A 22,229-nucleotide genomic window follows, 5' to 3' on the forward strand; every position below is an offset into this window, starting at 1 on the left:
TCCCCCACTCTTCTCCTCCTCCTCTTCTCTATCTTCGTCCCCACCTCCCCTTTCAAATTTCTATCTTCCATCTGCATCCTTTACAATATTTCTGTACCTTCTTAAAATCTCAAAAGTGAAAATCGTCCTTGAGAGATAAAAAGATTGTTTACATCGGCTGAGAATAGCAGTTTGCATTTGAGTTAGATTATTAGCAAAATTAACCACATGTACCACAATTAAAAGAGGAAGGAAGTTGGGGGTGGGGAAAAAGACCCAGTAGCGTCAAATATAATGAGCGCGGCTTTACGAGGTACTCACAGAAATGTCGGCATGTTCACACCGGGTGACTCGTAGCTAGTCTCTGCAGGGTTTCATGGCCAATATCCAGCAACAAGGAGCACCAGGCTCCTTGCCCCGGCGCTCACGCCTGCAACTTGCCAAGTTTCACTTCAGTCTGACTTAACACTTCATCATAAAGGTAATAATAATATACCCCAATAAGAGGGTAGAGTAATATACTCCAACCCACTATTGATCTCACAGCAAATGGGCCCTTGCTCAGCTCACTGAGAAGCCTTGCTTTCCCACCTCCCGATGAATGCTCAGACCAGACTGGTAAGGCGGCTCCTCCAGTGCCCACCTGTGGCTACTCACCTCCACAGGGAGTCTCGTGATCCCTTTAGATAATACCACTTCAGCTGTTCTGGATTAAACCCCCTCTTCGTTCCAGCCTGATTCCCACCATCCTACCAAGACACAGATACTCTCTGGTGGTGTTTCTGGCAGGTAATTTTCAGCTCCTATGATTGAGTACTAGGTAGGCATGGGTATAGATTACTCTAGCAAAAAACTTACTGTTTGGGACTTCAAAATGACCATGTGGTCCGGGACCAACATAAATGCTTGAGATCAACATAAATCCTTTTCTCCTCTAGAAAGTGAATAAGAGCCATTTCAAACCTTGCCAGGCTTTATGGACTTTCATTAATGAGTAGTAAGGTACTGAACATTCTTTACTGTCTTGAGCACTTCCATCTTGACCCTTTCCAGTTATTTCTCAACCTGGTAGCTCTTTTAAAAATGTAATGTTGTCACTCCTCTGCTTAAAATCATTTTTTAGATTCCACTTGCACCCACGTCAGAGTCCAAGCCACCTACCAAGACCTACGAGAAGCTGCGCTGTGTCTACTCTTCCCCCCTTTGCCAACACATCAGGTGTCACTTCAGCCCTCCCTCACCAAGCTCCAGCCACCATGGCTTTCTTTAGTTCCCAGAGCACCATACATTCTTTCATGCCTCAGATTCTTTCCATATGCTGGTTCCTTTCTTGCCCATCACCGCATTTACATAACCCCTTTCACCCTCAGGTCTCAGCTTAAGTGGGCCTTTAGAGAGGCCTCCTTAGGCCATCTTATTAAAATTCAAATCCTCTTCCCTACTGAACGAATGCCATTGTTCTCAAAAACAGAAAGCTTTTGGGCTTCCCTGGTGGCGCAGTGGTTGAGAGCCCACCTACCGATGCGGGGGACACGGGTTCGTGCCCCGGCATGCCGCGGAGCGGCTGGGCCCGTGAGCCATGGCCGCTGGGCCTGCGCATCCGGAGCCTGTGCTCCGCAACGGGAGAGGCCACGGCAGTGAGAGGCCCGTGTACCGCAAAAAAAAAAAACAAACAGAAAGCTTTTTTTTCTTCACAGCACCTACTATACCATTTTTAGTTGTATCACTCAGGGTCCACTTGGGGAAATGGAAACCATACCAGTTTGTCTGAAAAGGGAGGACCAAATATAAAGCATCAATTTAAAAAAAGTACTGGCAGACTGAAAAGACAAAAAGAGGACACTGAGGTACCAGAGAGATAGGAAATGCGGGAAATAGCCACCAGACCTAAGGCTGGGGATCATCAGAAACTAGGAGGAGGTGTCCTGCAGGGCTGGGACCCAGAGCTCAAGGTGCCGTTTGCTTCTTGCCGGTCCCTCAGGAGCTTGGAGGAGGGCCTGAGGGGCTGGTTCTCAGATACCAAGGAAAGGCTGCTGCTTGGCTGGTGCCGGCAACTCTGACAAGGTGCAAAGAAGCTGGTTCTGGGAGTGCTGGAAGAATTAGAAACTGCGAACAACCAGTGATGCTGGAGTAAGTTAAATGACAACAGTACCTTCTCAGAACAGCAAGGAGAATGAGAACGAGCAAGGCCCCTTTTCCTTCCTGTTTGTTGCCTACCATTCTTCCTCACTGCCTGCTATTGACAGATCCTAACGTGGATACACCTGGCAAAGGAAAAAGGTATTGATAGTTTGCAGAGTTGCAGCCTGAGCAATTTAGAGCAGCATATCCAAGGGTGGGTTTAGAGACAGCTTAATAAATAGCATAGTATTTGTTTGTTTTTTGTCTTTTCTTTCGTACTAGACAGAACATGTTCAGGACCCATGTCTTTCTTTTCACTATTTTACCCCGTCCATTTGTACAGCACAGTAAGAAGTAAATAGAAGGTACTCAATAAATATTCCTTGGATGGACGAATTTATTAGATTGTTTTCAAAAGGACTTAGTAAACTATACAGTTCAATTCTTGTCAACTGAATAATATTGAGTGCCTCACACAGCGTTCTAAGCATTGGAGCTAAAATATGAATATGAGACAGTTCCTGACTATTTAGTAGGGAATTTAAGACATCGTCATATGACACTAAATAATAAAATGCCATTGCAAACATTCATATGTTTAAACGCCCAAAGAATTGAATAGGCAGCCAAATCTATAGGAGATCAGGAAAAGAAAAAAGGCAAATGTAGGTTTGGAATGATTCAAGAGACTTGTGGAAGAAGTTATGATCTGAGGCAGGCTTAGGAGGGGGTGGACAAGCAAAGCTGTGGAGGAGGGATGGGTTCGGCAGGTTTTCAGATGATTCTGATGAAAACGAAGTGAGAGATTAGTAGAAGTCACTGGAAAAGTGAATTTGAACCAGCTGTGTAAAGTCATGAATTCTGGAGGTAGAATTATGAGTAGTATGTCTTTTACAAAGAGGCGACCTTAAGAGGTTATATGCAAAGGAGTGATGTGGCCGTTGGGAATATTTTCTGCAGATGAATCGGGCAACATCATGGGGATAGATGCAGCATCACTGATTATGTAGAAACTAGAGCCAGAAAGACTAGTTAGCAGACTGGGACAACAATCCTGGGCCAGAAAAGATGGTGGAGATAGAAAAAGAAGAAAAATATAACAAGTAATGTTCAGAAGGAAGAATCAGTAAGACATAATGCAGAATTAATCCAGGGCAAGGAGGGTGGAGAGGATAGCTAGAGTTAATCCACAGTGATACATGCAGAGAGGATTCGGAAGGGTGGAGATAAAACAGAGATCATTAAGTTTGAACAGAAGAACTTGATTAATAATGTTATCAGTACAATAAAAGTTCCAGAAAATATTTATCCTCCAATAACTAAACCCACATTTTGAAAAGTTAATAAGAATCCGGAAGAACATATATGTCTTCATCTTGAGGTTCTTCAGAAGTACCAGGCTTCTGGCGGGTATTATAGTCACATGGTGTCTCATTTCCATAGATGTGTTCCTTGAAATTGGTCTGCCAAGTGTTTTCATATACTCCCTTGTCTGTTTCTTCTTTAGCTTGGGGAGGACACGCTTCCACATTTTCATAGTTGCCATGTGTGTTAGTGTCCTCCCCAGCAGAGCTGTGGTCTTGGGTTTGAACTGAGATTTTATGCCTTGGGCCGATAACCTGGGAGCTCAAGGAGACTCTTTTACTTTGGTCTTTTCTCTTTTTTCTCCTTTGCAAAAACTTTGGTAAGGTAAGTTGCCTTGTATTATGCTGTTTCCAGTGCCAAACACACCCAATTCCACAGATCACCAACAGTAAAAGAAGGGAAATTCCTATGGAAACGGCCACTGAAGTATTTCCACAGCTTTTCAGCATTTCTGCACAGTATTGTTTCGTAGTATGGTGTAGCCCTTAATGAATTCACAGGTACAGTCCACTGTAATTCTTTGTAGGATATGGTCTGAAAGTAATTTTGGAAGTTCTTTTAGGCATTTCTGTTTCAGATATGAAAGAACATCATGGCAAAGTCCTGGTGTACACAGAGGAGAGGTGAGTAAACCTGATTTTGGAAGCTGGCTCTTGTTGTAGCTGATGATTATACAATTGTTGTTGTATAATTGCACCGTGTCGGGGGGATTTCATTCAACTCTGCTTCCTTTTCTATCAATGAATCACAAAATGAAACACAAATGAGTGGAAACTAATAGCAGAGCAGAAAACTCAAGGAAGGGAAGGTTGAACGATCTACCATCCACGTGCCTGCTGTAAATCAGAAACATTTTAATTGCGTATTTAGTACATAGCATAGTCAAAAATCTGCCAATTTCTACCACTACATTAAGCACCAGCATTTAGTGAGCTCTTCCTTCAGGGTAGAATACAGTACTAGCTGTTGCATTTAGTGATTTTTTGTTTTAATATAAAATACAGTACGAGCTGTTGTGTGTGTGTGTGTGTGTGTGTGTGGTGGGGGGAGAGTTAAAAGAACCTGTCTCTGCTGAAGCCTGAGTGGTTTTATCACTTAGATTTCAACATGGTTTTTGACCATAAGGCTAATAATTTTCAAGAGAAAGATAATGCTTCAAACACAATAGGAGCAAAGAGATAAGAGTATAGATGTGCAATCATTTCCATTACCCATCACCTCCTCTGTGAAACCTTGCCTGTCCCTCTTTGTAATGATCTGGGACCATGTCTTTTCCTTAATCACACATTCCTCTGTATCCCCATATTAATGAGTCAGTTCTCTATTATAGTATGGCAATCTAAATTACAGGAAATTGTTTTCCTATCTGGTTAAACGGTGGACAAGGGATCAGGTCTTTTCCTCTGAATACTCCTAGAGAAAAGCGTAACACCTAGTACAAAAAAGACACTCAGTCAATATTTATTGAATAAATGATTAAATAAACATAGGACTCCAAATCTAAGCATCTAATTGTTTAAGTTCACAGTTTAAAACTCGAGACATGTCTTCTAAAAGGTGCAGTGTATACTTAAAAAAAGAAAAGAGCTCTTTGATGTAACACAAAATACCTAAAAACAAAATATTTAAAACAAAATTTGAAAGACTTCCTCTCACTAGTCTTCTCACAACTTCCAGCAAATAACTTCCGTTTAATTAAGATAATTTTAGAGTGCTACCTGTTGATGCTTTAAAATGGCAAAGAGGAGAGAAAAATGGAAGTGTTCAACTCGGCTGAGTGTTCTATTATGATTTTATCAACAAAATATTATTACTGTATGTTTTTAGCCTAGTCAAAGAAATACTTATACCCAATATTGTTTTCATTATTGTTGTTGTTTTCTTCCAGTTTTATTGAGATATAATTGATATATACCACTGTATCAGTTTACGGTGTACAACATGATGATTTGATATATGTGTGTATTGTGAATTGATCAAAACACTAAAAATAGTTAATATGCATCAGCTCAGTTACAATTTTTTTTCTTGTAATGAGAACTTTACGATCTACTCTCTTAGCAACTTTCAAATAAATAATACAGTATTGTTAACCATAGTCATCCAATTTCATAGTGCTTATGAGATGATTGTCATGATCCACTGAATGTCATCATCAATAATATTTAGTTATTTGGGGTCAGCTTCTAAACACTTTTACATGGATTATCTCATTTAATCCTACTATGCACAGCTGTCATGTTAAATAGATACTACTGTTATGCCCATTTTATATGTGAGAAAAGAGAGGATTAAAAAAGTTAAGTAACTTCTTTAATGACTAAGAAGTGATTAAATCTGGATTCAAGTAAAAATTTCCCCCAAATATTATTCCTACTCACATTTCTATGAATGTCTATCAAGCACATCCATTGCTAAATTTTTATAGACGATTAGCTCTGAGGTTCTTGAGTGTTCGGAATCATATCTTATTCATCTTTATATTACCAGCAGCAGTACTAGACACAGAATAGCTAGCTTGCTAAATATGTGTTAATGAAGGGAGCAACCTGCATTAGGATAAAAATAGTCATGATAAACAGGAAAAAAGAAACCCCATGAAATTGTGCCCTGCTCTCAGTAGGAACTCATGTACAACAGTGAACTTTTCTAAATTTGTTCAAGGTTAGAATACATCAATGTGCAAATTTTCAATTGGCATTTCACATAAAATATGAAATTAAATAGGAGATGCAGTTAACTCATAACATTTATTTGATAAAACTATAGGGACAGACACCCCAGACTGCAACATCTTTTACTCTCTTTGGAACTTTTGTAGGTTCCCTCCTTTAAAAGGCCAGACACAGTGCTTGTGTTCAAAGGCAAAGGTTTGGCAAGTGACTTTAACCATTCGGAGCCCACTTCCTTTTTTTTGCAGCAGTTGAGAACTGACCATATGTAAGATATTTCATGGTATAAATGATTACTCATTTAAGTAAATATTTGCCAGCATATTTGAACTAAATTTCACATATTGATTGAAATTAATCAGCTTTTTAAAAGCTGCCAGGATTGCAACAGCAGTGAGGAAGGCTAACTACTGTCCTCTGAGGATAAGGTAAGAAATTGCTCTCTGGATTTTCGAGAGGAGAATTTATTTTTAACCATCTGTGTTCTTCTATGTAGACATTCCAGTACATTCCCAATATTTTTTTTTTTTTTTTTTTTTTTTGCGGTTCGCGGGCCTCTCACTTTTTTGGCCTCTCCCATTGCGGAGCACAGGCTCCGGACGCGCAGGCTCAGCGGCCATGGCTCACGGGCCCAGCCGCTCCGCGGCATGTGGGATCTTCCCGGACCGGGGCACGAACCCCCGTCCCCTGCATCGGCAGGCGGACTCTCAACCACTGCGCCACCAGAGAAGCCCTACATTCCCAATATTAAAGCTGTTTGTCAAAGTAGTGTTCTCTGAGATAAAGACAAGGAGACATTTTACAGGAAAATAAATGCATCTGTCCTCTTTCTTCAAAATAACAATAGGAAAAACCCTGCAAGACATGAATAAAGACCTACTAGAATGGGATACATATGTTAAACAAGAGTCCTTCAAATATAACTTATAGGTTTCACTTTGCCCAATTTGAAAGAAGACTGCTTCTGTTTTGGAAGACAATTCCAACAGGTTACCTAACAATTATTTGTCTTAAGACCACAAATTGTTGACAAACTTCTGAAATTTTCAGTCAGATACTGCCCTTCTGTTTGAAACCAAGGCAACAACAAAGCATACTCTTATCCTTGTGAGGCTCTATACTAGTAAAGAAACATTAACCTCACTCTCAATTTGTAAAGTGGTTTTTCAACGTATGGCCACCTAATTCTACAAACTGTGTTTGATAAGATAAAAAGCCATTGATTATTTAAAATGAACTAGTTTTTATAGTTTTCATTTCACACAAACACCTTAAAGCAGGTCTTACTTACCTTAAGATTGGTATGCCGAGCTTTCTTTTGTTCTTTTGGTTATGTTTTAAACCCGCTTTTGTTTAGAACTTGTTCCTCTTTTTCATGTAGGTCGGTTACTTCCTTCTTTACTCCCTCCTTTCAGATCATTTCATACTTGCAAAGTTTCCTGGCTCTAGAGGAAGTTCTCATCAGATGCACAAGAATTAAGATAAACTGCACGAGTTTTTGAGTAAGGAAGTCCAGCCCTTCATCTTTACCCAGTAATAATTCTCCAACTATATCAGAAAATGATGCATAAAGCCTAGGTGGTGTTTTTATTTGAGCAATATTTGCAGTCTCCACTTTATTTTTGTTTCTTTTAAACATCAGAAATTTATTCTCTCACATTATGGAGGCCAGAAGTCCAAAATCAAGGGGTGGGCAGGGGCGGTACTTCTGGACACCCCAGGGGGAAGTCCATCCAGGCCTCTCTCCCAGCTTCTGGTGCTTCCTGGCGATCCCCGGTGTTCCTCATCTTGTGGACACATCACCCCCATCTCTGCTCCATTGTCTCATGGCTTCTCCTCTTGTCTTTTCCTCTATGTATCTCTTGTAAGGTCACTGTCATTGGATGTAGGACCACCCAGATAATCCAGGGTGATCTTTTCACAGACCCTTCATTTAATGACACCTGCAAAGACCCTACTTCCAAATAAGGTCCTGTTCACAGCTTCCAGGAATTAGGATTTGGATGGCTCTTTTAGGGGCTTGGGGGGGGGGGTCACCATTCAACCTACTACAATACCTAAAAGAGTGTGCATTTTACCTTTTAATTTTTATAACTTTTTTTTTTTGCGGTACGCGGGTCTCTCACTGTTGTGGCCTCTCCCGTTGCTGAGCACAGGCTCCGGACGCGCAGGCTCAGCGGCCATGGCTCACGGGTCCAGCCACTCCGCGGCACATGGGATCTTCCCGGACCGGGGCACGAACCCGTGTCCCCCCCCCATCGGCAGGTGGACTCTCAACCACTGCGCCACCAGGGAAGCCCAAATTTTTATAACTTTTAAAAGTTTAATTCTGTGTGTAATCTTCAGGCAGTCCTCACTTGAGAATAAATAAGTCATTTTATTTGTACTTTAAAATTTTTAAAAAGAAGTATTTTAAAATGTAGTAATGCATAGGTCTTTATTTATTTGCTTGTATGTTAGAACAGTCCTTGTTCCAAGTACTATGTCCCAGTGCCCCAGGTTACATCTACACATGTCAAACCAGTGTCCCAATTTTTGTTCAGAATATGCTAATATTCTTTTAAATTAAATTGATAAGACGGGATTTCCTAAAGTATATTCCAAAGTGTACTACTTCTGGAATTTTCTAGTAGAAGTTTCATCAAGTAAATTTGGAAAGTACTGCTTACCTGGAGACTCATAGGCACTCAGCATACTAAAAGCTATGAGCAGTCCTACAGCAAGCAAACAAAACAAAACAAAACCAAACACGAAAGAAAAACTGTTTCACTTCATTTAATAATAGTCGCCAGCATTTTCTGAGCACTACTATGTATTTAAAGCCTTTGTGTGCTACTCAGTAAATCCTGACAACAGCTTGATAGGAGAGGACTCTATGCGTCCTTTCTTACAGAGGAGGGGAGGAAGGCTGAGTGGTGAGGTACTCACTCCCCCGTGTGCCTGGCAGTTTGCTTCCATCACCTGTGTGCTAAAGTCACCATACTAGCTGTCTCGCTAGGCTGAAGGACAAGTCTCCGTCACGGAACCCTTATCTAACAGCATCTCTCAGAGGACAACTCTGCGGAATACCAAAATGGGAAATGCTGAATTAGACAGACAAGATGATAAAGTAACGGAAATTTTGCCTTTTATGTTGTACTGGAACTTTTTCAAGCACAGGGGATGAACTTTGCATGAGGCAGTTTAAAAGAAGATTTAGTGGGCTTCCCTGCTGGTGCAGTGGTTGAGAGTCCGCCTGCCGATGCAGGGGACGCGGGTTCGTGCCCCGGTCCGGGAGGATCCCACATGCCGCGGAGCGGCTGGGCCCGTGAGCCATGGCCGCTGAGCCTGCGCGTCCGGAGCCTGTGCTCCGCAACGGGAGAGGCCACAACAGTGAGAGGCCCGCGTACCGCAAAAAAAAATATAAATACATAAATAAATAAAAGATTTATTTACTGCAATACCAATTGGACATTCGAAGAACAATATTGTCAATATTGACTGGACACTGACACCGTGCCAGGCATTATGCTAAGCAATGGGGATGCAATAGTGAACAAACTCCCTTGCAGCACCTAAAGCCTAGTGAAGAGGTTGTACCCACAGATCTTTTCAGGTCAAGACAGTAGGAGCTAAGAAAGACACCGTTATGCACAGGGAACAGTGGGAGCGAGGAAAAGAGACACCAGCTCACAGCTGGTGAAGTGAAGGGAAGACATGAGCAAAGCCTCACAGAGCACGAAGGAGATAAGCAAGGCAGAATAGGAGTGTTCTAGGCAAAGATCTCGGAGTGAAGGAGGTTATGAAGTTGTGAAGCTTGAAATGTGAATTCAATCTTCAGTCTACCAATATTTTAACTGCAACATTAGCCACCCTTCCAAGTAATAATACACACACACACACACACACACACACACACACACATGCATACAATCTGCAAGTAATGTAATAAATACAATATTCATGTGAGATTATACAGTCTACTCTAGAACTCAGGACAACTGGAAGTTCATCTGGATTTTGCTGTTTGAACTTAGGAAAGTTTTAATCCTTTATCACTTTCGTTTTTCTAAAGATAAATAAAATGAAGGGATATTCCCTGGCCTTTTTCTCTAGATATGATTTATTTTTAAGTAATAGATATAACCATTCTTTGAATTTACAGAAGAGATGCTATATATATTTTTTCAAAATAGAATTATTGTATAATCATCATTTGTATGGATCAGATATTATGTCTTGAGTTCTGTTTTCCTACCTTCCTATCTTTGGCCTAGCAAGACACATTTTTATTGTCTTCTTACAGTTCCCTTTTTAATCATAGCAATTATAGTTAGGCTTTCTTTTCCTGCTTTTCCTTCCACCATGTCGTTTGGGTAGCAGAGGGCGTGGGAGGTAAATTGTTCTCTAGTGTAATTTGGACTGAATAGTTTATCCAGATAATCTTTCTTCTATTATTTGATGACTAACAACCAATTTACTTAACTGTGATTAAAATTCCTAGCAATTTCTTTTGTGTCAGTTAATACCTATTTATTTTAACCATGTACTTTTTCAGATACTTGAACTGAGTAATATTGGTGATGACAGATGTGGAAAAATGTTTGTGAATGTGGATTTGATTTGAAAGCATGACTGACTAAAAACATCTTCCTGGATATTCTGTCGGGAGCCCCCAAAGTCCATGCTACTGGTTAAAGGCATTATGGAAGCAAACATTTTAGCATAAGACATTATGTTGCCTGGGAAAGGTAGCATATTATTAGCTAGCAAATTCATTAATACTGATGGGTTTATGGGATTAGCCAAAAAGCAGCTAGAGCTTTAATGGAATGAGTCACTGCCTTTCAACTAGTAAAGTTTCACTGTGTGGGCCAAGAAGTTAAGAAAATTTTAAAGTGAGGAAATTGAGGAGTTGAAGGTGAGGCGAGAAGGCATGAATAAGAAGAGGTCAAAATAGAACCACTGTTGCTTTAGTTATGCTTAGTGTCAATCCTGTTAGCAGCTGGCAAACTTAAATCATATAATTTTGAGGGGACAGGAATGGATTTTACTGGTAGAGATGTGAGATATTATTTAGTCAAGGAATTCATTCCCAAACCTGAAAGTCTATCAAGGTCACTTATGAGGGGCTTCCCTGGTGGCGCAGTGGTTGAGAGTCCGCCTGCTGATGCAGGGGACACGGGTTTGTGCCCCGGTCCGGGAAGATCCCACATGCCGCAGGGCGGCTGGGCCCATAAGCCATGGCCACTGTGCGTCCGGAGCCTGTACTCCGCAACGGGAGAGGCCACAACAGTGAGAGGCCCGCGTACCATAAAAAAAAAAAAAAAAGATCACTTATGAAACTTAAAAAAAAATAGAAATTCATAGGACCCTGGGGATTCTGCTTCATTATGTCTGGAGTCAGGCCCAGGGAACTTCATTTTAAAAGTTAAGAACAATACCAAGGAATTTCTGAGTTAGAGGAATAAGGGATTGCACAGACTGTGTTGGGGAGAGGAATTTTTACTTTTGATTTTACAGTCTTTTATACTTTTTGATCTTTTTTCATAAACATGTACCACTTTCATAAGAAAAAGGAACATTGACATCTCAGATGATTTTGAATTGTGGCCAGGTTTGGGAACTATTGATATAATTGAACCCTCTGAGGGTCAGAGAAGTGATGTGATTTACTCCACAGAAAGTAGAAATCTAGACCAGATATCAAAACAGTCTCCTGATTCTGATCTAGTAATTTTCCTCTATACTATGCCACCTCCGTGAGGAATAGATAAAAAGAAAGTCCCTAGATGTCCCCTTCAAGAGTCTATCTGTTTTTCTCTCCTTACATTAAGTCAGAATATATATGACAGGAAGTTAGAGATAAGAAAATGAGAGAGCAAAATCCATCAGGGATGCCATAGGTAGTGAACCATGAAAGATGTTACTCTATTGGTGGACCATTTTAAACTATGAAATCTGCCACCTGAAACACTTGTCAGGACTAAAGAGACGCATATTGTTATGGTTCATTTAACAACTTAGAAAGGTTAGATTATGGTCAAGGGCTAAAAAAAGAAGACATTGAAAGAAAAACAAAGTAAAAAGACCTAGGAATTGCACTCTTATGTATATACTCAACAAAAATGAAGGCTGTTTCTGATTATGACTGCTTTCTTCATATTGTGCCAAAGCTCTAGAAACATTCCAAATGTCCATCAACAATACAGTGGGTAAATGGAGCATGGTAAATCCACACAATGGAGTACTACACAACAATGGAAACAGCCAAGTTACTGATATGCACAAAAACATGGATGAATCTTACAAACTTAATATATAATTAAAGAAGCTATGCACAAAAGAGTACATGTTTTATGATTCCACTCCTGAAATCATGTAAAGCTTTCTACAACCATATAATGGTAGAAGTCGGAAGAAAGGTGATTATTATAGACTGGGAGGTATATAAGGGAGCCGTCTCAGATGCTAGAAAATGTTCTATATCTATGTATCTATGTATAACGTATACATAGATACGTTAGACGTATCTATGTAAGACGTATCTATGTATAACCATTCATCAAGCTGTCCATTTCAGATTTATGCACTACATTATGTAATTGTATCTTGATTAAAAAAAAGAAACTGGAGATGAAGAGTAAGACAATACCTTTCAAAGTCATGACAAATTGAGGTAACTAGATATATGTTTTTATTCATTCAGATTACCATCTTCTTTGGTAAACTGATCTACTAATTTGGGAGGGGAAATTTTGCTAAATTGCAGGTAGACTTTGAGCTGGATAACTTTATCTGGAGCTTCCTGAGCCTGAAGGTTGGTAAAGGCTGGTGGTAAGAAGGATGGGAGTTATTAATGAACCTTGAGCTTCCACCCAGTCAAAGCAGGGAATTTCTACTTTCTGAGATTATGAATATGGTCTTTCATTGGCACACCTTGACTTACTTAAGGGATGTGTTGCTGAAAAATAATATTCAATCTAAAACACAGGTATAAAGCAATTTAACCTAAAAGGAATAATTCTGTGATCTTGGGCAAATAATGACTTCTCCATCTTGCTTTCTTCATCCATAAAACAAAAACGGATTCGGTAATCCCTAAGATTCCTTCAAATTCTACTAAGTACAAATGAATGGTATAAAAATGGCCATCACATTCAGAAGATGATATTTCAAAGCAGTTTTCACGTTTAGCACATATTTCCTTTCACTCCAACTCCTTTTTCATCATGTCTTTCCTAATTGCTAGCGCATATCAGATAACATGACTTGAAGCTTGTTTCAACTTCAGTTGAACAACACTCCTTCTCCTTCCCTCGCTGTTTCCCCTTTTATTCCTTCAGATTAAAATAAATGGACATTGGGAAAGCTGAAAAAAATTGAAAACATTTTACTGCTTCATGAAAAAAAATTGAAAGCTGCATAATTTAGCAGTCCATCAGAAGATACACCGTTCATCTTAGACTGTGTATATAATTTCACAAGTCAAATAACGGATAAACTATTTCAACGGATTTTTGGTTTTTGTTCATTTGAGGAGGAGAGTATTGTAAACTAGGATTAATAATAGGCACCAAGTCAGTCACTGGTTGATTCTGCCAACTTCCTCAGAAAATCCTGCAAGGCACATTATAACATATCATTACTTTAAAAATAACTGCACATATTTTGAAACTTTACACTGTAGTCAGACTGGATGTAAGAACTACCGGAGAGCAGACACCTTTCTCCCAAGAACAGTGTCAATCACTATTACCATTTCAAACCTGGCACGGGAAGCGGGTACTAGGGAAGGCTCACTCATCAGAGGTAAGCGTATTCTCAGGCCTTTGCCTGAAGACCCTGAGTGATCTGAGTTATACACTGTTTCTGAGCAGGAAATTAGGGGATGGAGAGAGAATAGTAGCTGTTTAGAGTCACTTTTCTCCCCCCAAAATGAGATTGCGCCCTATATAAATTTATTCCCAGGAGGAGGAGTAGAGGGTGAAGAAAACAACAAACACTAAAATGGAGTGGGTGGGGCAGAGGGCCTGTCTAAAAGGGTCCCAATAAAGAGGGCATCTTTTTCTCTCCCTGTGGGAAACACACTCTGGAAGCCAATTCATCTTCAGGTAAATATTGGTGAACATTCACCCAGAGCACGAGGGCATTTAGTGGCGAGGCATAAATTGTTAATAGTCTCAGATAAGCCAGTGTTATGCCCCAGCCAAGTCGATGTCTCTGAAACCCATTTTCTATGCTTCGTTGTAGACCACTGTCTTCTTGTTAGTAGACCAGGCTAACATCATGTAGTTCATTCTTAAGAGACATATCTCACCGTAATATGTTCCTTTTATTAGCTAGTTTATCAGAATTTGAAGACCATCTCTTTCTTGTCCTCAGAATCTATCATCTCTCTAACATTAACTAGCTTGAGCCAGTCATTTAATCACAGAGAACCTCAATTTCTCATCTGTAAAATGGATCTTAATGAGTTAATGGTTCTTAACTCTAGCTGTTCATTGGAATCTCATTAAGGAGCTTTAAGAATCTTGATGCTTGGGTTCCAGGCCACAAAAATTAGAGCAAAATCTCTGAGGGTGTAACTTGAGCATTACTAGTTTTTAAAAGGTCTTCAGGTATTTAAAGTCCCCTTCAGGTATTTAAAGCCAGTATTGAACAGTCAGGCCTCTTTTGAACTAATATTCTATGGCTCTGTGCTGTATGATCTTGAGAACCGCTTAACTCTTTACTTCAGTTGTCTTCACTATAAAAAGAGAACTTGAAGGACTTCCCTGGTGGCGCATTGGTTAAGAATCCGCTTGCCAATGCAGGGAACATGGGTTCGATCCCTGGTCCGGGAAGATCCACATGCCGTGGAGCAACTAAGCCTGTGAGCCACAACTACTGAGCCTGTGCTCTAGAGTCTGCAAGCCACAACTACTGAGCCCTTGTGCCACAACTACTGAGCCTGTGTGCCGCAACTACTGAGACTGCATGCTGCAACTACTGAAGCCCGTGCGCCTAGAGCCCGTTCTCTGCAATGAGAAGCCACTGCAATGAGAAGCCTGTGCACCACAATGAAGAGTAGCACCCACTCGCTGCAACTAGAGAGAAAGCCCACATGCAGCAATGAAGACCCAACGCAACCAAAAATAAATAAATAAAGAGAACTTGAAACGTAGTGTTGTAAAAACATATCTGCAAAGTGCTCAAAGTTCACCACAAAAATATATGTTACTAAAAGCTGCCAGGAATTTGCATGATGGCTAAAATGGCACTAATAGTACATACACATTGATTTCACACTTGAGCATATGTCAGACCATTCTCTCATCTCTTTATGTGGATTTTCTTTTTTAATTTCTGCAAGAATAGGGATGGGTGTTATTTACTAGTTTGAAGATGAAGAAGCTGAGGCCTACCCGAGGCCATATCTCTTTCCAGAGCCTGAATTCAAACTCACAGCATGTGACCTGAATCTAGAGCAAGTGCTTTTAACCTCTACGGTATTTATGAACTGCCCTCCTTCTCTTTGTGTAACCAAATGCCTGTGATGTACCAGATTAAACAATTCACAGAAGGGGAGTGACATGCTTAAAACGGCCTGAGGCTGGTGACCCTTGTGACTACCAGGGAGAGTGATGGAAATGACCTCACATTTAGCTCTGACTGGACTCAGTAAGCTGTTACACATAGAGTCTGCCCTCTTCTCTGTATGTACACGGACATGTCCTTATTCCAGACCACACCATCTCCGCCTGAACAAATGAAGTAGCCTCTTACTGCCCCTTTATCCTACCCTGCTCACCCTCCAATACTGCCGTAAAGCTGACAGAGTGATATCTCTCAAACATAAATTAGACCACATCAGCCCCCTGCTTACTAAGACCCTTGAGTGGCTTCCTGTAGTCTTGGAACTACCCCACTTTTACTGATAAGGATTTTCATAATCTAGCCCCTGCTACCTCCCTCCCTCACTGAACCCCAGACACATCTGCTGTCTGCGAACCCTCCACTGCGTTCAGTTCGTTCCTGCCTTTAGGCCGTGCATTAGCTGCTCCCTTTAGCACAATGTTACATCGGTGTACGTATCCACACTCAGGTAAAGAAACTGAAAATCACCACTACTTCGGAAGCCCCAAACTTGCGCCACCCTATGACACTGTCTTCCCTCATCTCCAGAGTAACGGCAGCCCAGGTTTTTTCTGTTAATCATTCCTTGCTTTTCGTTACAGTTTCACCACCTATGTATATATCACGAAATAGTCTGGAAAACTGCAGAGCGAGCACAGACTCAGTTCATGTAGACATGGCAAGATCTCCACTGCCAGATGAGGCTCTCTGCAGAAGAGAAGTTGTGCTGAGCCACGAGACCACCAGTTGCCTCAGCCTCCTTGAGTTCGTACAAAGTCCCTTCTGGTGGGCTGGCGTGTCTCTGGACAGGTCTAGGAAATGGCATGAAAATGTACAGCTTATTGTCAAGCAGCTGGTAGGCCTCTAGAATGGACCAGACATGGATGTCTAGTGGAGACAAGGTCAGGGACAAAGGGTGCTCTGTATTTTCTGCTTCTGAGTATGGCCTTAAGGGGTAGGTCAAAGAAGAGCATTTCTGTGGGGTAAAAAGGGGCTTCAAGTATCCTGGCAGCATATTGTCAAGACAAGCCAAGTATAGGAAAGTATCAGGGCTCACTGAGACCTTCTGTCCTTAGGCTTAAAAGGGTGCAAAATCTTGGTGGTTTCTTACAAAACTAAACATACTCTTACTGTACAATTACCACACAATACCATACAATCATGCTCCTTAGTATTTACCCAAAGGAGTTAAAAACTTATGTCCACACAAAAACCTGCACAAGGATGTTTATAGCAGCTTTATTCTGCTATGATAATGTAAATTGGTACAGCCACTATGGAAAACAGTATGGAGATCAAAAAACTAAAAATAGAACCACCAAATGACCCAGAAATTCTACTCCTAGGTATATATCCAAAGAAACAAAAACACTAATTCAAAAAGATACACGCACCCCAATGTCATAGCAGCATTATTTACAATGACCAAGACATGGAAACAACCTAAGTGTCCATCGACATGAATGGATAAAGATGTGGTAGGCAGGTAGATAGATAGACAGACAGACAGACAAGCAGATAGATATATATGGATAGATACACAATGGAATACTACTCAGCCATAAAAAATAATGAAATTTTGCCATTTGCTGCAACATGGATGGCCTTGGAGGGCATTATGCTAAATAAGTCAGACAGAGAAAGACAAATACTGTATGATATCACATATCTGGAATCTAAAAAATACAACAAACTAATGAATAAAACAAAAAAAATGCAGACTCACAGATATAAAGGACAAACTAGTGGTTACCAGTGGGAAGAGGGAAGGGGGAGGGGCAATTAAGGGTAGGGGGAAAAAGGGTTATTATGGGATTATATGAAATAATGTGTGTGAAACTTTTGAAAACTGTAAAGCACTACAGAATTTAAAGAATGTTTTAGTCAATAAATTTTTTAAAGAATAAAATATGCAAACATCCCTAAAAAAAAAAAAAAAACTTGGAAGCAACCAAGATGTCCTTTAGTAGCTGAACAGATAAATAAATATCTAGACAGTGGAATACTAAAGCGCTAAAAAGAAATGAGCTATCAAGCCATCATGCCATGAAAAGGCATGAAGGAAAATTAATGCATATTACTTAGTGAAAGAGGACAATCTGAAAAGGCTACACACTGTATGATTCCAACTATATGACATTCTGGAAAAGGCAAAACTAGGGAGATGGTAAAAAGACCAGTGGTTGCTTGTGATTGGGGAAGGAGGGAGATATGAATAGGCAGAGTACAGAGGATTTTTAGGGCAGTGAAAACACTATTTATGATACACTAATGATGGATAAATGACATTATACATTTATCCAACTTGTAAATTGCACAACACCAAGACTGAACAGGTAATGTAAACTCTGGGCTTTGGGTGACTATGATGTGTCAGTGTAGGTCAGCTGTAACAAATGTACTGCTCTGGTAGGGGGTGTTGATAACTGGGGAGGCCCCACATGTGTGAGGACAGGGAGTATATGGGAAATCTTTATACCTTCCCTTCAAGTTGGCTATGGACTTTAAACTGTTCTAAAAACAAAAGTCTTAATTTTTCAAAAAGGTTAAAAATCAGCTTCAATAGGGTCCATTACTTGCAACTAAAACTGTGACTGATGCACTGTGCAGTTATTTACATTTTTACATTTGTTTATGTACTATGCTTTCAGATCATCTTAGGACATACTTTACTGGATGTGTGCTGGAGCTCTCCTGTTGTAAGGGACACAGCCTCAACTCACACTGGCTTACACAAAATAGATTGACTGACCTTTATAACTGAAAAGTCCATGAGTTCAATTTCATTGGTAATCTTTTATTTCCCAAACTGCCTGATGGGTGCATGGATGTTCATTACAATAATTTTCATACCTTCTTGAATATTTGAAATACTTCAAAATAAATGAAAACAAACCAAGATAAAACAACATGAAGTGGCTGGATCCAGCAGCTCAAGAAATGTCATCAGCAGTGGCACCCCCTCCTCTTGGCTGCGCCCCCCATTCCTCTGCAGGCCCGCTGCAGCTGGAATCGCCTGCAGCCCCAAGCTTGCTATATCTACAGTTGGCAGTTTAGTGGCAAGAGTGCCTGGCTTCTCAACAGTTCCAGAAGCCCCAGAATTGACCACTGGCCTGTGTCAGGTTTCAAGTCAGTTCTTGGAAGAACTGTTTGACTCAGGGGGTGTATGATGCTCTGATGGGTTAGGCCAAGCTTGCATGTCCTCCCCCAGAGTGGAGGTGACAAATGAGGTTAACTACTTCTCTTTGCCGGCTGATGCATGGTTTACAGAAGGACATTATGGAGTTTTGTGAAGAAACACAAGTGACACTTTCTCTTCTTGAAGATTCTCTAAAGGAAAAAGGACAGGGACAAGACAACAGTTCTCTCAGGACAGAGAGAACCATTTCTCAAGTTGTCTCCCAAATTCTGCTGAGATCTTTTTTTTTTTTTTTTTTTTGCGGTATGCGGGCCTCTCACTGTTGTGATCTCTCCCGTTGCGGAGCACAGGCTCTGGACGCACAGGCCCAGCGGCCATGGCTTACGGGCCCAGCCACTCCGCGGCATGTGGGATCTTCCCGGACCGGGGCACGAACCCGTGTTCCCTGCATCGGCAGGCGGACTCTCAACCACTGCGCCACCAGGGAAGCCCTCTGCTGAGATCTTAAAGCAGTTCCAAAGCAGAACTATTGTCAATGAGTCAAGAAGTACCAGCATTGCCCACTGGTAGAAGAAGGTAGTGGAATTATATTTTTGTCAATAAAACTAGTATTAATACCATTCCCTGTGACAAAAATTGTCTCCTTGACCAAACTCTAGCCAGGTTCCTCTCAAGCCCTTTCTCAAGCAGGCCTCACCTTGGCCTATAAATACTTGAACAAACAGCAACATAGCTTCTAGTAGCTCAAGACTGAACCCCTAGGATGACCCTCACACCCCCTTAAAGTACCCGCCTGAGAAAACTCATTGCTGCCAAAAGACTTCATTGTTTGTTCCAGCCAATACTTAAAGATAGAGCCCACCTCCCAGTCTCTGTGGGATGCTAGGAGCCTAATTTTGGTGAGTGCCAGTTAGCAAACCCAGATGGGTTTCTTATGGACCTACCCCCACTTCGTCCTCCTTTTTGTAAGCTTTCAGCTTCCTGACTCTGCTGAGCCTCTGCTCACCAACATCCTCATCCTCCCTTTAAACACCCAGCCACCTCTGTATAAGTCAAAGTTGAGTTCAGTTCACGCTGAACTCCTTTCCCTACTGCAGTAGTAGGTTACTGATTATAATGTGTTCTTATCACTTTACCTAGTGTCTGGCTTTATCTATCTTTAATACTTGTATCACCACTAGGAAAAACTGGGAGCCAATGCTGTAGAACCCAAAACCTAGAGAAGACTGCCCTCTACTGGCTAAAAATCTGGGTTTGGTAATGACCCTTTTTTTTTCACACCCAATTCCTGTATACCTGCCAAGTCATCACTATCTTTGCTATAAGCATGACTTCTATGCAAACTGATCATTAGAAACCATCATACTCAGGGCCAGCAAAATTTGAGCAGGTAGTATGGCTGACTGTCGGCTCAGCTGTGGGTAGACTGCTTGAAAGTACTCATCTAACATTTCAGAAGACTATAAGCCTCCTCAAACTGGCAAAACAAACTCAGAAACACTGAGCTACTACTCCACATAAATGCAATGACTCCTCCTTTACGTTACAGTATTACAGTACCGAGGGAGTTTGCTGAGGACATTGTTCTAAAACTGTGTTAGCTTTATTGAGGTATAATTGACACCTTATGATACATTTAAAGCATACAATGTGATGATTTGATATACATATAAGGATTCCCCAGTTGAATTATCACATTCATCACTCACATATTTACTTTTTTTCTTGGTGAGAACACAAGATTTACTCTCTTAGAAAATTTCAATTATACAACACAGTATTGTCAACTATAGACACCATACCATATACACTAGATCCTCAGACAGTATTCATCTTGTATCTGAAAGTTTAAACCCTTCTACCAACCTCTCCTCATTTCCCCCACCACCCCTCATCCCCTGGCAATCACCGTTTTATTGTTACTATGAGTTTGATGTTTTTGTTAGATTTCATATATAAGTGATCCCAGGCAATATTTGTCTTTGTCTGTCTATTTTAATTAGCCTAATGCCCTCCAGGTTCATCCATGTTGTTGAAAATAACAGGATTTCCTTCTTTATTTTAAGGCATTTGAATAACATTCCATTGCCTACATATGCCACATTTGCTTCCCTCATCATTGATGGACACTTAGCTTGTTTCCGTGCTTTGGCTATCATGACTAATGCTGTAGTGGACATGGGACACAGATATCTCTTCAAGACTATGATTCTGTTTCCTTTGGATATATACCCAGACATGGAATTGCCAGATCATATGGTAGTTCTATTTTTAATTTCTTGAGGAATCTCCATATTGTTTTCAATAGTGACTGTTCCAGTTTACATTTCCACCAAGAGTATACAAGGATTTCCATTTTTCCACATCCTTGACAGCTTTTGGTATCTCTTGTCTTTATTATAATAAACATCCTAACAGGTGTGTGGTGACATCTCATTGTGGTTTTGATTTGCATTTTCCTGATGATTAGTGATGTTGAGCACCTTTTCATGTACCTGTGGGCTATTTGTATATCTTCTTTGGAGAAATGTCTATTCAAGTTTTTTGCCCATTTTTAATTGCATTATTATTATTATTAGCTGTGGAGTTGTACGAGTTCCCTGTATATCCTGAATATTAATGAATTATCAGATAAATGGTTAGTGAATATTATCTCCCATTCTGTATGTTGTCTTTTCATTTTGTTGATGATTTCCTTTGCTGTGAAGAAGCTTTTTAGTTTGATGTAGGCTGATGACATTGTTTACCTGCACCTTCTTTGATCTTTTATTTTTTAACCCCTTATTTTGGAAAAAAAATTCTTTATTCCTTGTTCATTGTAGGAAATTTGAAAAATATAGAAACCTTAAAGGGGACAGCATTGACAAAACTACACTTTAAAAACTCATAAGAAAATTACAATGCAACAATCCTAAAGTGGTCCTCCCTCCTGAACCTCTCTTAGAAATTTCTTGGCATAACTTCTCAGCAGTCGTTGGACTCCTCTGCTCTCCACCCAGACGGCTACTCTCAGCACAGGAGCTCCCCTTCTCCTTCACTGAGACCGTGGCCTGGAGCTGGAGGCTCTGGCCGCTTCCCTCCTCTCCAGCTGTCTCAACAGCTCTCTGCTCACTCCCGCCAGTTTCAGAGGAAGAGCTCTCTTCCTTCTCCTGAAGGCAAGTCCCTCTCTCTATGCCCCCTGCCCCCCTGCCACTGTATTCCTTCAAACAGTCTTCACTGGCCAACATCCTGAATTGCTCTTTCAGTTACAAAATCCATTTTAACCCCAGTGATCTGGCAAATAGTATTATAAACAGTATTCTATTTTCCTTGTCATCACTGCCCAGCTTTTTTTTTTTTTTTTTTTTTTTTTTTTT

At 40.6% G+C, this 22,229-nt stretch overlaps 1 protein-coding gene across 4 annotated transcripts in view; it reads right to left on the reverse strand.

Moving 5' to 3' along the window:
- Nucleotides 1-2,477: 2,477 nt before the first annotated feature.
- Nucleotides 2,478-22,229, reverse strand: part of GAPT (GRB2 binding adaptor protein, transmembrane) — a 36,452-nt gene continuing 16,700 nt past the window's right edge. Inside the window, exons 1-2 of one of the 4 annotated variants that reach the window (XM_027101076.1) lie at nucleotides 7,429-8,078; nucleotides 2,478-4,199 (exon numbers count right to left, since the gene is read on the reverse strand). In XM_027101076.1, coding sequence (XP_026956877.1) covers nucleotides 3,441-3,914 — 474 coding nt within the window. In that variant the 5' untranslated portion in view covers nucleotides 3,915-4,199; nucleotides 7,429-8,078 and the 3' untranslated portion in view covers nucleotides 2,478-3,440. Of the gene's footprint in view, nucleotides 4,302-7,428; nucleotides 8,079-22,229 lie in introns of those variants that run through there. The other 3 variants (XM_027101075.1, XM_027101077.1, XM_027101078.1) reach the window with 3 other exon arrangements.

This window comes from Aethalodelphis obliquidens, unplaced genomic scaffold, assembly GCF_003676395.1.
Source record: "Aethalodelphis obliquidens isolate GAN/ISIS:26980383/991018 unplaced genomic scaffold, ASM367639v1 scaffold4, whole genome shotgun sequence".
In the NCBI taxonomy this organism is placed as follows: Eukaryota; Metazoa; Chordata; class Mammalia; order Artiodactyla; family Delphinidae; genus Aethalodelphis; species Aethalodelphis obliquidens.